This window comes from Suillus bovinus, assembly GCF_016758785.1.
Source record: "Suillus bovinus strain UH-Sbo-P2 chromosome Unknown EDB93scaffold_43, whole genome shotgun sequence".
NCBI lineage: Eukaryota > Fungi > Basidiomycota > Agaricomycetes > Boletales > Suillaceae > Suillus > Suillus bovinus.
Window position 1 is genome coordinate 233,773 of NW_024542099.1, and position 13,308 is coordinate 247,080.

General features: G+C 49.1%; 3 protein-coding genes across 3 annotated transcripts; 1 reads left to right on the forward strand and 2 right to left on the reverse strand.

Annotated features, from left to right (window-relative positions):
• Window positions 1-62: 62 nt before the first annotated feature.
• EDB93DRAFT_598258 (acetyl-CoA carboxylase) lies at window positions 63-7,781 on the reverse strand. Its single transcript, XM_041456813.1, has 13 exons — window positions 7,650-7,781; window positions 7,511-7,593; window positions 7,407-7,425; window positions 6,713-7,357; window positions 6,417-6,662; window positions 5,261-6,360; window positions 4,354-5,204; window positions 4,157-4,303; window positions 4,006-4,109; window positions 3,780-3,948; window positions 875-3,727; window positions 413-825; window positions 63-358 (listed from the first exon to the last, which is right to left on the reverse strand). The coding sequence occupies exons 1-13, from the start codon at window positions 7,687-7,689 to the stop codon at window positions 336-338; spliced, it is 6,693 nt and encodes a 2,230-aa protein (XP_041305977.1). The 5' UTR covers window positions 7,690-7,781; the 3' UTR covers window positions 63-335.
• Window positions 7,782-8,017: 236 nt separating this feature from the next.
• EDB93DRAFT_1292609 (uncharacterized protein) lies at window positions 8,018-10,356 on the reverse strand. The gene is made up of 11 exons (XM_041454578.1): window positions 10,196-10,356; window positions 10,046-10,144; window positions 9,765-9,995; window positions 9,618-9,711; window positions 9,495-9,570; window positions 9,320-9,444; window positions 9,024-9,273; window positions 8,889-8,970; window positions 8,534-8,838; window positions 8,325-8,420; window positions 8,018-8,262 (listed from the first exon to the last, which is right to left on the reverse strand). Exons 1-11 carry the CDS (start codon window positions 10,324-10,326, stop codon window positions 8,177-8,179), a joined length of 1,575 nt encoding a protein of 524 aa, XP_041305978.1. The 5' UTR covers window positions 10,327-10,356; the 3' UTR covers window positions 8,018-8,176.
• A 1,903-nt stretch (window positions 10,357-12,259) lies between these two features.
• Window positions 12,260-12,943, forward strand: EDB93DRAFT_1157084 (outer dynein arm light chain 8). Its single transcript, XM_041449913.1, has 2 exons — window positions 12,260-12,630; window positions 12,772-12,943. Exons 1-2 carry the CDS (start codon window positions 12,366-12,368, stop codon window positions 12,831-12,833), a joined length of 327 nt encoding a protein of 108 aa, XP_041305979.1. The 5' UTR covers window positions 12,260-12,365; the 3' UTR covers window positions 12,834-12,943.
• The last annotated feature ends 365 nt before the right edge of the window (window positions 12,944-13,308 follow it).

Consider the following 13,308-nt stretch of genomic DNA (forward strand, 5'->3'; position numbering starts at 1 on the left):
AGCCCAAGCTTGTAAGTTGATTGTAAGTGTAACTTCGTCGATTCTTCGAGTAGACTCGTGTAGCAGGGTTAAAGTTTGCTTGGCGTGGAATCGACTAAGCTTGAATGTCGATGACTAGCGGGCTCTCCCGCGTACGTAGCTTATAACACATTGCAGGTGCAACCACTATTCAGATAAAGTAGCATCGCGTGGCGAACAGATTGACATCATTTCATACTCGTGTGTTGTAGACATCTATGCGAGGTATTATGTGTGCAGTCTAAGCAGAATGAGTTATTGTAAAGCCGTAGTAGAAATCGTGGAAAACAGTCAGGAAATATCAGAGCAGGTCGTGTTCAATTAGAGTACGAAGGAGGTCCTGGAGCCACATTGCGTCAGAACTAACCCAACAGAACGACCAGACCAAGCTTACCGACTGAGCGCATGGGATTTTGTATGGCAGATTGCAAGGTCATCTTCTCGCCGTCCGAGAGACTGTCAATGATGCGAATGAGACCATCTAGGGAAGCCTTGCGGTCTTCCTCTGCAACCTCCGCAAAGTGGCTAAGTAGATGATCAGCCTTGAGTTTCGACAAGGTCTGCGTGATGTCGAGCTGCTCAAGGACTTCGGCCAAAGCACGATTGTTGGACAAGTCAACATCAGGGATAAGCGAGTCCAATAATGCGGCGCGCTCCTCGGACTCCATCTCAGGGTTGCTATCTTCAATCTGCTCGAGCAAGCCGGAGCGTGCGATGCGAGCACGAAGGGCCCAGTAGAAGTATCTCCGGGCATCTTTCCATACAGCAGGTTTCGCACAACCTTTGGCTTCCATTCGCCCAGAGCGACTGTACATAAATCAGACAAAAGTCATCTTGTGAGGTTAGGAACACTTACTCATGGAGGTCAGCATAAAGCAAAGCAAGCTGCTTGTACGTGGGCTGCAAAAAGGTCTCCCTGTTGGCTAATGCTTGCGTTGCCTGGGCTCTCTCCTCGGCAGTCTTGCTGGCATCCTTGCTGGCTTGCTTAAGCTCAGCGTACGTAGAGTCAAGACGTTCCATCAATGTCAAGATCTTATCTCGGCGCATCTTGATCTCAACGATACCTTCCGGCTCGAGAACACCAGCACGAGCCTCGACATCTGCATACATCTGCATCTTCTCCGGGTTGATCGAGGGGTCAAGGACGACCCACGCACCGCCGCGCAGTTCACCGTTGGGGACGATGTAAACAAAGACAGGTTGTTTGTAGGCGGACAACCCGTCAACGATTTTTGAGCCTTGTTTGAGCACCTCGTCATACATGTCCTGCTGACCACCGGAGAACCCACGCCAATTAGCGAAGATGATAAGAGGGAGTCCCTCACGATTGAAGTCGAAGATGGCCTGGGCGGTCTTGTAGGCAGAGTTGGGGTACCAGACTTGACCTGCCTCCATAACTCGTTGCTCAAACGACGCTGGGTTAGCAGGATCTGCGGGAACAATGCGCTCAATCGTCCGGGTCTCGACAGCAATAACACCCATAGGAATACCACCAAGACGTGCACGTCCAACGACGACAGTCTGGGCCCACCCGCCGAGTGTCTCCTGGAAGGACCCCTTGTCAAAGAAGCCACTGAGCCATAGTGATGTGTGTTCATCTTCTTTGCCTTCAATGAACCAACGAGGATCATACGGGCCCTTGGGGGGGGTGTAGGCGATATCGCGATCCCAAGAATCTGAAGTTTCACGAATAGGCAGGGAGTCACCCTTCGACTCTGGCACATATGATAACCACTGCAAGATGTGCGTGACACCCTCCAAGTCGCTGCTAGCGGTGAGATGCGATACACCATTCTTGTACATGATCTGTGTCCCTCCAAGCTGCAGGTTGGAGGTATACACCTCCCGTCCGAGCACCTTGTTTAGGGCTGGAGCACCAGTGAGAATGATAGGCTGGCCCTCGACTTGCACTGCACGTTCTCCAAGACGTACGAGATAAGCTCCGATTCCAACTGACCGAGCGGTGACCAAAGTGATGGTAAAGATATCGTCATATGCTCGTGATGTTTCACCAGCGATCAGTCCTGATCCCTTCAAACTCTCCACACCGAGACCGTCCTGCAAACCTATGATATCGGTTATCTTGTAGCGCACCTCGCCATTAACTTCTATCTCAGCTGTGCGCACAGATGCAGCAGCCTTCTCTTGAACCTTCAGGTAGTTCTCCCGAGTCAGGTAAATATAATCGATGCCTTTCTCAGGATGCCCATCGTCGTTCCAGGAACAGGAAAAGAGGTTCATCACTTCTTCTCCAAGGCCAATACGAGCGCCAGAGTTGGCAGAAAGGTAAACGCGAGGAAGGCCGTATTCGCGAGCGTATTTGGTGACCGTGTAGAAGAACTGATCTTCGATGGGACCAAACGAGCCAATTTTGTAGGTGATATCATTGGCGATCACAACTACCTTGCGCCCGTCGGGATACTCAGGCGTTCTGAGAGTGAATACCCAAGCAACCATACCGAAGGTGTTATTTCCTGGAGCACGCTCAACTTCTGCGAGTTCATCGTGCTCGTCAAGCACGAGTTCCTTCGCTTCCAGAGTGCTCTTAGGCAAGCTCAAGGAAGAATCAGTCGCACGAGCCTTGATCCAGAGGTTGTGCAAGGCTTTGGAAAAGAGCTCGGGGAAGTCATAGACATATGTGGTACCGATAAGATGCGCCTGATAACGCTTGGGTTGCAATGACTCTTTGGTTGGGTACGGCTGATGGACGGGCTGAAGGTGGAGAGGCCCCTTTTCTCCAATGGATTTCAGGATAGTGGTTCCTTTGTCTGTTGTAATCTCCTGATAACCATGGAAGTTGACCACAAATCCAGATACGTTCTCTATGATGCAGCGAATAGGGGTAACATTGCCCTCGCTATCCTCCAGGGCGATGCGGATTTCAGAACCAGTGACGTGGAGACGCCATAACCGTTTTCCGTGTCGCTCGATGAATCCAGCGATAGCTGTCAAAACGTCTTCATATGAGACTGCGAGGTTGTAGACGAAGTTCATGAAGATGTGGTTGACGTCAGCATTACGATGTTGTGCACTGACAACTTCCAGGGCGTCGAGAACGCTTGTGACGAGACGATCAGTTTCAGAAACAAGGTACTCTGCGGTACTCATCGAGCCACGTAGGCGTCCGGGACGGACGAGTGCGCGAATGAAGAAGCGGTTGTCTAGTTGGTTCTCCCGAGCAACGGCATGGTAAATGTGAATCTGCTTGGTCTCGACGAAACATGGTGTGAGCTTGTAGTGGGACAAACGGCTGAGCTCCAGCTGGAAAGCAAGAGCCGGTTCGATATTACGGATGGCTTGCTCCTCGACCCAGGAGCCGCCGGAGTTGCGGAGGGTGAAGTACATCGGGTATTGCCCACGGCGACAGATGAGAATAGTTACGCGACGGACACCGCGCTTTGCGAGTACACCATTGCGATCGTTCAAGAACTTTGTCAATTGCTCCGCCCAAGTTTCTTCGGCAATGACATCGGTCTTGTCAAAGATACGGAGTGCCAGATTCATCACGTTAGGCGGCTGGCTGTTGCCATAACGCTGGCTGAATTCCTCAACGTCAAACATAGGGAGGAGGTCGGCAACCTTCTCGAAGCCTCGTGCCATGGCAGCGAGGTCAGAGAATGATGAAATAACACCAGTTCGGATAGGCTGAGACTGGCTGCGACTTATGAGATAGGTTAAATCGCTGACTGAGCCCTGGCGACGAGGGTCGCTGTGATCAAGTGAGTGAGTCGAATGAAGAAGCCGTTGTACGGTGAACTCACGGTGCAGTGACGCTTGGAGTCGATGGTGGCGAATGGGATTGACCAAGGTTAAACCTCCAAGTGGCAGCGCTCGGCAATTCGCCATCATCCGAACCATCACCCTCCTCGTAGTCAATCGATAGAAGTGAGTAAGCGCGGTAAGCACGTCTGATATAAACCTCGAAGGCAGCTGATGGACGTTCCCGGTCAAAATTACTCCATCAGTTTCATCAAATTAAAGACTCACCCATTGTGACGACTGGGTCGGAGTGCGAGAAGAATGCAGGAAGGACGTCGTAGACGGTATAACGCGAGTCGCTCAACTCTCGTAAAATTTCAGCAGACGGAGCCCTGAATAGGCTTTAGCAGCAGTTACAACATCAAATTGATTGTTTTACCTGTTAGCAGTGCCAGATTCGCCATAAACGCTCGAAGACACCGATGCTTTCAAAATAGCCTCCATTTGAATGAGACGCTCTTCGTACGACGGCATCTGCCCGAGAATAAGAACCTCGCGAGCCTTAAGAGAAACGGAGGTGGATGATCTGAAGGTCCTCGGTAAGCGATTACAATGAGAGAAGTTACAGGACCGTACTTGGATTCAAGAGCTGCAAGGTCGTTGAGGACCTGATAAAGTCGACTTTCTGCGTTCGAAACAGGCAAACCACTTGTCTTGACATAGTCAAGCACAGCCAGCACTAGTTTTGACTTGCTCTGCGCCTTCGTGTGACTGAGTACAAGTGCGACAACCTTGTCGAGATCGTCCTTGTGTTGTTCTCGAAGCTTGAGGACCCGAGTCTCAATGCTTCCACCAAAAAGCTTCTCAGTCTGCTCGTATGCAGAAAGAAGGTTGGCGATTGTGTGCACCTCGTGGCCCTTCATACCACCCATAAAGCGCTCTAGGACATCATACAAAGCAGTGAGCTGCATGCGGAACATTGCCCTGTCTTGGGACAAGATGGAGTCCTGAACGTAGTGCTCGAGCACCTTCTTGATGCGCACTGCAGGGAACTCGTGAGCGTCGCTCTTTGATTTGGCGGTCTCGATCGCGCCACGGATACCCTCTTCAAGTTTTGCGGGCATGCGGCCGGAAAGTGCAGATAAGATAGCATTGACCTCAGAGTAAGGAAGCTCAGGGTCATGCAGCACCTCAATGAGGTCCTTGAAGGTCGAAGCCATGATAGCCTGGTTGTCATAGCCCTCAAGAATGTCGTTGAGTGTACCCATGCAACGAACGAAACGCTGATAGGTCTTGTTGCCGATGATGCCAGGAAGACCCATAGGAGGGAGGAGGCCTTCGAAAGGTTTAGCGTGCTTGACGCGAGCTGGGTCGTCCAGGGTAAGGATGCCAAGAATGTCACCGGGTTCAAGACTGACACCAGGCTGCTTGACGAACTGGACTATGCCGTCCTCAGCAGCTACGAGTGGCATGTACATCTTCATGACCTAGGGGTAACTAACTCAGGCGCTGAAACATCACGTCTATACTATAGAAAACTTACCTCAATTTCTGCGTAGGTCTCACCAGCGTTGATATGATCGCCGCTATCGACAAGGAACCTGATAAGCTTGCCGGGACTCGGGCTTCTGAGTTGAGTGGGATCATTCTCCTGCTCAATCAAACATGTCTTCGCATCGACCATGAGACGCAGCGCGCCTACTTCCTCTCTCCAATATACGGAGTGACTCCGGCCATCGAGCATGACAAGCAATCCACCATCAGCCAGCGGACGAGCACCAACCATGGTCCGGCCACCGTTCAAGAACAGCGTCCACATATTCTTGGAGGAGCGAGCGCAAGTAAAGTTATACCGCGTGTTCTCATAGATGAAATCAACACCGAAGACGGTTTTGAGCAGGTCACGAGCCGGAACCTGACCCTTGTCAAGGATGCGTTTGTACTCGCTAATGCAAGCGTCAGCAGCAAGATGAGCCTTCGTCACGGCACCACAGACGACAGCAAGAGTAGCGTCGGGACGCTCGGCGGTAAGCTTGTTGCTGATAAGGGTGTCCAGCCATCCGGTTGTGAAGGTGTTCTCGGTGAACGCCTCGAGCTCAAGGAGCTTGATGAGATACTCGACAGTAGTTCGGAAGTCACCACGAATGCTAAGCTCCTTCAACGCGACGATCATGTTTTTCCTACTCTCGGATCGATCCTCACCATATGCGAAAATATGACCAAATTGAGAATCAGCAAACTCATGCAAACCACCTGCAGTGCTGACGGAGAAGTAACCCCACACATTCGTACTGGAACGGAAGTTGAGCTCTTGCAAAGATCCAGATGAAGGTTTGAATCCAGCGTCAGGGTTCTCGGCAGTGATACGAACTGCAACAACATGACCCTTGGGACGCGGTTTGCGCTGAAGCTGATTCGACTCGGGCTTCACCATGTCGAAATCGATCTCGGACGAAGCATTAGGGGCTACGCCGTAAAGAGTGCGGATATGACGAATCCTGTGGAGAGGAATCCCCATGGCTACCTGTAGTTGCGCAGCAGGCAAATTGACGCCAGAAACCATTTCAGTCGTCGGATGCTCGACTTGCAAACGAGGGTTCAGCTCAAGGAAGTAGAACACGTCCTCCGCGTGACTGTAGAGATCTGGAGGGAAATAAGTCAGTAAATTTAAGAGAGCCCGTGAAGAACAATGCGCATACATTCAACTGTTCCTGCGCTGACATATCCGACTAGCCTCGCCAACCGGACTGCTGCACGTTCCATCTGCTCAAAGGTATCCTCCTTTGCAATAGTGACCGGGGCTTCCTCGATAATCTTTTGGTGGCGACGTTGAACGGAACAATCACGTCCAAATAAAGAGATGGCATTGCCATACTGATCGGCGAGCAACTGAACCTCTAAGTGTCGTGCTTGACCAGCTAGCTTCATGATGAAGATGGGCGATCCTGGGGGAAGGTAGGTGAGGGGACGCTCAAGTCGAATTAAATCGCCGCACCTGGAATTTCCCCTGCAACAGCGTGGAATGCATTCTTAAACGCATCCGGATGATCGACTTTACGAATGCCCTTTCCTCCTCCGCCCTCACTGGCCTTGATCATAACTGGATATCCAATAATCTCAGCCTTGGTGAGACCCTCCTCGACACTTGTGACACAAGCGTTCTTGTACGCATTGTCAGGAACCGTCACGAAACCCTGCTCTGACATGGTAGTTTCCGATATGCCAGAGCCCGACCAAGCCATGCAGGGAACGTCCGCGCTCTGAGCGACGATCGTACTTGATATCTTGTCTCCCAAGCTCCTCATGGCACTTCCTGGGGGTCCGATGAACACTATACGGTTCTTCGATGCAGCGAGACTTTCAGGTAGTCGAGGGTTTTCAGATGCATGACCCCATCCTGCCCAGACGGCATGCACACCAGCACGTTCGGCAACATCGATAATAAGGTCGACGTTGGCATAATTGTTATTGTTTGATCCTCCTGGGACCTCGATGTACTGGTCCGCCATGCGGATGTACTCAGCATTTACCTTGAGGTCCTCAGGAGTTGCCATGACTGTAAACTCGACAGCTCGCTCTGTTCCGAACGTTTCATAACTCCATTGGCGGATGGACCGAATCTCCTTGACCGCCGCGATGCCTGTGGATTATGAGTTAGCATTGGCAGCATGATTTGTTCGAGTGCTTACCGTTATTTGCAATAAGTACCTATAAAAGACAAGAATTGATCAGTCATATTCAATGAATGGGGTTCGGATGAAGCACAATTTAAAGAATCCGAGAGATGGCTTACCTTCGTGATGACTGTATGACCGCCATGAGCCTTTACGAAGTCCGTAACACGACCAGCAGGAGCCTTATCAAGTGAATTTCCACCTGAAAACAAGATCGACATTCAAAACGCGTTATTATTATTTACTATTGACGCGTACCTATGAAGTGGGCTACTTTTGAGTGATCGTAAGCCGACATTGTTGCCACCAGTGATTGATTATTGGATGAACAGCGGGCAGACGTCAATGCAAGAGATGGGAGATAATGATGGGAGAAAGAGAAAAGGCGAGTGGGACGCAGATATGATTGGGGCTTGTCAAGTATTTTACTTCTCTGAGCCCCAAAAGTATGTATATTGTTACGTAATAATGAATTATAAGCATCTCTGTGTCAATGGTTCTTGATTAACGAAAATGTTTCGAAACTGGTTTCAGAACAAGCCGATACGGCACGGCTGTGACTATACTATCGATACTTGACTCTTTGCTATAGGAGCGACGTGGAAATACTGTCATTTATGTAACCTCCCCAACAAAAAGTTTTCCATGCGAAATTCGTTTATTCGTTTGTTTAGCACACCATCTTAGTACACACGCGGTGACCGCGGCAAATACAAGCGAAATCACCTAAAAGTAACAAGCGACATAGGGGCTATTTCTAGATCCCATTCCCATCGTACTCAGAATCAATCCAAGAGGTCAGTTTCGTCAGCGTTCAAGATCAACCTCGTGAAGAAACGAATTTGTTCCAAGAAGCCCTCTGCTTTGATGGCTAAAGATCGAGACCGCCATGTTATTGAGTAAAATAGCAGGTAGTGCGGCAGCCTTGCTTACCTTCATTAATAGTATGCGCGCCATTATAGCCATCAGTAGTACCACGGTGACCATATCGGAAAATGTGTCTAGTAAGGCTCCAGTAATGCCTCGTGTCTGAAAACGCATGTTCAGGTAATCTCCGTGTTCTCGTCATCAACGCCACCTACCCGTGTTTCCTGTGATTATTGGATAAAAACGTCAGCCATTGACCGATATGAAGTATAAACGTGCTAATTTACCTAGTGAAAGGCCAGGTGATACGACAGAAAACTCAGGGAAGTCGTCCGTACGGAGGTTGGTTTTTAGCGTGGACAAGATAGTACCCGAAAGTAGTTCGTATGGCCCGCTACCGGTAGTTGGGGTGACAGGTGCGGGTTCTAATGCAGAGCCAAATGCATCTGAAACCTTCACAAGACCCCATGTAGATGCCTCGATGCCGATTTTCGTCCCAAATGCATTTAAGGACATATTGTGCTTTGCCGCAACAGGTGCGACGATGCTCGCAAATCGGTCTTGAAGTTCAGAAACAGAGCTGGTTCATTGTAAGCAGACTGGTCTAGATAGCGACACGCTTTCGCATACCTGTGGTCGGCGATTCTGTGGTTTGTAATGGCATAAACGGCTTCAGGCAGTGCATTGATCTTAACGCCACCATATATGATATCTGACCAACTGTTCCTTCAAACCGCCAACATGAGATTGTTCTTGTTTGCTTACCGATGGCTTGAGTTGTACCTGCTGAAGCAGAATATGCTGGATCAAAATCATCAAGCTTTGTCTCCAGCTCATGCAATTTCTCATCGCTAGTCTGCGATTCGATAACAAGTTTGCGCATCCCAGAGGGGAATCCAGCATCGTACTTTGCCCTGCACTGCAAACCCTGATAGTAGGTTCGGTCGCGCGCAAGCTTCGGGATGTGCGGGTTCGCCTCCAGCTCGGTGACAACGCTGGCGAGGATACCAATACCCTGCGTACTGTGAGACAGGTCACTGCTCGTACGGTGGTGTACTTACGGTATGTCTGGGGGGTCTGCTTGAGTGTCCTCCAGGTGTGAGAACGTCTACGCGAACGTCCAAGTACCCTTTTTCAGCAACCGCGGGAGTTGCAAAAATGGTGCCGCTCAAGTCTGAGTATCCTCCTTGATGTTTTTGAGAAGTCGGGTGCAACTCAATCGAGGGACCATCTTACCTCCTTCATCGACAATCATTGACATGGAATCTTCTCCATAGGTGTCTACAAGATACTCCCCAATTGCCGCAGCTCCCTGTGATGATATTGGAATTACTTCAGTCAAATCAAAAGCACACTTACAGTTGGCCCACCACGCTCCTCGTCGATGCCATAAGCTACGATGACGGTTCTTGTAGGTTTAAACCCTTGCTCTAGGAGAGTCTCGATAGTCGTCCTATCATAACCCTCAGCACCGCGATGACGCTTAGGCTACTCTATACTACTCACATGATGCCAATCACTCCAGGCTTATCATCGCAGCTGCCCCTTCCCCAAATCCACTCACCATCATAATAGCCCGAGAAAGGGGGGTTGATCCAGTCAGCTTCGGTTGCAGCATTTGTGGGGACCACATCTATATGCGCGGCCAAGAGAAGTGGCTTCAAAGATGTATCCGTTCCTTGCCAGTGATAGACAAGTGCATATGTCGCAACCTTGGTGCGTTGTAGAGTGGCGTGGCTTGTTTCTCTCTCAATGATGCTTTGGTATAACCAATGTATGTCACTTACACCTTTGGGAAACGCTGTTCGATGTATGTATGGAAATCATTAAATACATTCCACCGCGGGTCCTCTTCTGGAGTACCAAGATCGTCGTAGCACACAGTCCTATAATCATTTGAATGAAGGAGAGGCGACCTCCGAGACAAGAACACTCACGGAATCCTTACGGCGCCTCCTAGTAACTCGTATGCCTTTAGTTTGAACTCTTTGGTCCTGTATTCCTCATCGAGAGTGTGGATTAGCAACGCGTGGCTCGAAGGTGTGATAGCAGAGACTTGTGGACACATAACATCCTCTACAGCAAGTAACCTCTGGCTCTCGAGAGTGGGAAAGACACTGGTTGAAAGATGTGGCCAGAAGCGATGTAACAGCAATACGAGAGCCAAGAAACATGCAAAATTAAGGATTTTCGATCGTAAAGCACTGCGTTGACGCTTGTGGTTTTGAGATGCGTGCCATACAAACTCTGGATCCGCTTTGGCTCTCCAATGCATGTTTTGCGCAGTAGAAGATGCCCTCTCGTCAGCGAAAGACTCTCGCTCTGTCTGGGACATGAAGGTAGGAAGAGAATCGACGGAGAGCCTTCCAGACACCACAATCATAAGATAAGTCTGGGCGTTCCCGTGTTCCAATGCACATGATGTCACATGAGTGTCACGGCGGCCCGAGCGGATTGGTAATAATGCATAAGCATTAAATTTCTCGGGATGCCATCCAGTGCTTGTCGCACACGGAATGATGTATTAGCAAGCAGGCCAGTTGTATACCATAGAGACATATTCTATTCTGTGACACCGTGGGTGCCAAACCTTCTGAGCTGGTCATGCCGGAGAATCGAAAAGGTGAGAGCGAGCACACTGGGTTCAGAAGGTATTCACTTGATTAGAAGTGTCAAGTACGCCAACTTAAGTCGAAACATCGAATGCGTTCTTTGTTAGCTTGCGGCATAATGATAGTAGTAGATATTTGATGGCTTCCCGTAGGCTGAGATAACAGTTTGATAACGGAGGGAATCCATATCAGGTCCTAAACCGTGAGTGTCGTGCTGCTCCTTTAATTCGGTACGACAAGCGAGAAGTGCATGGCCATTGGCCACGATATTCAGCATTGAGCGTTGAATATTTGCTCGTTTGCTGTTCGAGCACTAAATCTCAATGTATGTGGAGACGTACATTGCGTTCCAAAATTAATTTATCCCACATTTTTCAAGCCTACGATAAGTTATCTGATTTGAGCATTTATGCTTTCCAGTCTTTAGGCACTCACCCGGATATTAATATGCAATGGAGGAGTAGGTACCGTCTTGACACCTCTAATCAAGATAAGCGCAGTTTCCCCGGGTTTGGAATGGTCGTCGACTGTCCCTCGTGTGACTACTTTCTGAGGTTCCTCGGTGCTGGTCGGCGCTGCGTGTACAGTAGGTTTCCGTGTGTCCCCAGGCCTGACTGAGATTCAACGTAAAACAAGATTAGACCTAGATATGAGATATCAAATGCAGGATGTAGTACAGCATACGTACAGCCTATCGACACAATGAAAGCGCGATGTGCGCATGCAGGTCAACATAATAAAAGTTGGTGTGGCGTGTGAGCTGGTGGTTTCGCCTCATTGCAGTAGTTATTCTTTGCGGGGCAAGGGGGATGTGCCTAGGCACTCGAGAAGTTGTCTGCATGAGACGACAAAATTTAAAGGCAACGCAGCCCTGGCATGCAAACGATTGGAAATAAAAAAACCTTGTTTACTTGCTGTCAGCGATGCCGGCGGCACCTAGCGACGTGAGGTTTCCAAATCGACAAGAATACGAAGCAGTAGGCTCTGGGAACCGACAAGAACACAGACGACTTGCGTGCAATGCGGAGATAGGGTCGTGTCTTTCGGATCCACATGTCGATTGTGACGAAGGTTCTGTTGCATGTGCACACCTGCGATGGACACGATCAGAAGTCAAAAGAATGGCGCCCAAGACGCATCGTGCAAGAATAAAATGATGGTGCGAGAATGCAACATGGACTCGAATTGTCACCTGACGAACTGCTGAACCCTAGAAATTAGTTGTTATTGAAATATTAAAGGAGGGTGCGGAGCGCGTTTCAATGGGAGCATGTGGTCCAGATAAACACGATGACTCGAACGTTACCCATTTTAGCCACGTTTTCAAAATTAAAGCCAGCACCACTTTCTAGTGCGATCTCTCCCTTCAATCATTCGCGCACAACTGCCACCTGCACGCCCAAAAACTCAAGGTAGGCCTATCTAATACATATATAAACTCATACAAAGCTGAAAAAAAAACATCCCAGATTACACTCTTCCTCGCCCCACTATCATGGCAGACAACGCAGTAACATCTACCGACACTGGCTCTAGCCCTAGAGAACATAATGCTGCCGGAGGGCCCAAGGCTATCATTAAGAACGTGGATATGACTGAAGAGATGCAGCAAGAGAGCGTTGAGATCGCCTCTGCTGCTCTCGAGAAATATAACATCGAGAAGGACATCGCTGCACAGATCAAGAAAGAATTCGACAGACGACATGGCCCCACGTGGCACGTTGTTGTCGGAAAGAACTTTGGCAGCTACGTGACTCATGGTATGTCTTTCGTGCGTTGTGTTGTTGGCCCATCGTCGGATGTGGTGTTTATGCAACCCGTTTGCGTTCATCGATCTTCTACAACTTTCTTGCGCTTCTGTCTGTTGCGAGAACGAATGTGACCTGAGTTATTTCTTTCAGAAACCAAGCACTTTATCTATTTCTACGTCGGATCGCTTGCTATTCTCATCTGGAAGTCATGAAACAACTGTAAATTCACGTTGGATTGATCAATGTGAGTTTTCTTACACTCAATCGCGTGCCCCTTCCTTTAACTAAAATGATTATAGTACAGACAGACGCGACTCACCACTCTTCACCACGTGTATTGTACATTTTTCTGAATCCGCATTTACCTCGCACGCCAACCGTCCTGCAATGTCCCCCCCGTTTTACGTGTACAAATTGTTCATTACTTTCGTGGAAGATTGCCCTTTGGAACGAAACTGGCTGATAAGTCCTTGGTCCGCAGTGTTTGGAACCCAGTTGAGCTAAGACGTACACTGCCTTTAGATATTATGTCAGGTATTCGATAACAGTTGACACTGAGCAGAGCACACAATCATTGCAATGCATAACCTTAGGTGTTCGACAACAGCGTTATGTTTGCATGTACACCACTTAAAGAAAGTACATAGATGAATCAAACCCAAATTACATACAATTGCAGATAATACC

Excerpts from the sequence above, each read along its gene's own strand:
- EDB93DRAFT_1292609 (XM_041454578.1), bottom strand. The coding sequence starts at position 10,326 with ATGTGTCCACAAGTCTCTGCTATCACACCTTCGAGCCACGCGTTGCTA. Across the intron at positions 9,274-9,319 it reads GCAGACCCCCCAGACATACC|GGTATTGGTATCCTCGCCAG; the intron begins GTAAGTACACCA and ends CACAGTACGCAG. Across the intron at positions 8,263-8,324 it reads CGCGCATACTATTAATGAAG|CCATCAAAGCAGAGGGCTTC; the intron begins GTAAGCAAGGCT and ends CTCGATCTTTAG.
- EDB93DRAFT_598258 (XM_041456813.1), bottom strand. The coding sequence starts at position 7,689 with ATGTCGGCTTACGATCACTCAAAAGTAGCCCACTTCATAG. Across the intron at positions 6,663-6,712 it reads TGTTGCAGGGGAAATTCCAG|GATCGCCCATCTTCATCATG; the intron begins GTGCGGCGATTT and ends ACCTTCCCCCAG. Across the intron at positions 4,304-4,353 it reads CTTGCAGCTCTTGAATCCAA|ATCATCCACCTCCGTTTCTC; the intron begins GTACGGTCCTGT and ends GAGGACCTTCAG.
- EDB93DRAFT_1157084 (XM_041449913.1), top strand. The coding sequence starts at position 12,366 with ATGGCAGACAACGCAGTAACATCTACCGACACTGGCTCTAGCCCTAGA. Across the intron at positions 12,631-12,771 it reads TGGCAGCTACGTGACTCATG|AAACCAAGCACTTTATCTAT; the intron begins GTATGTCTTTCG and ends TATTTCTTTCAG.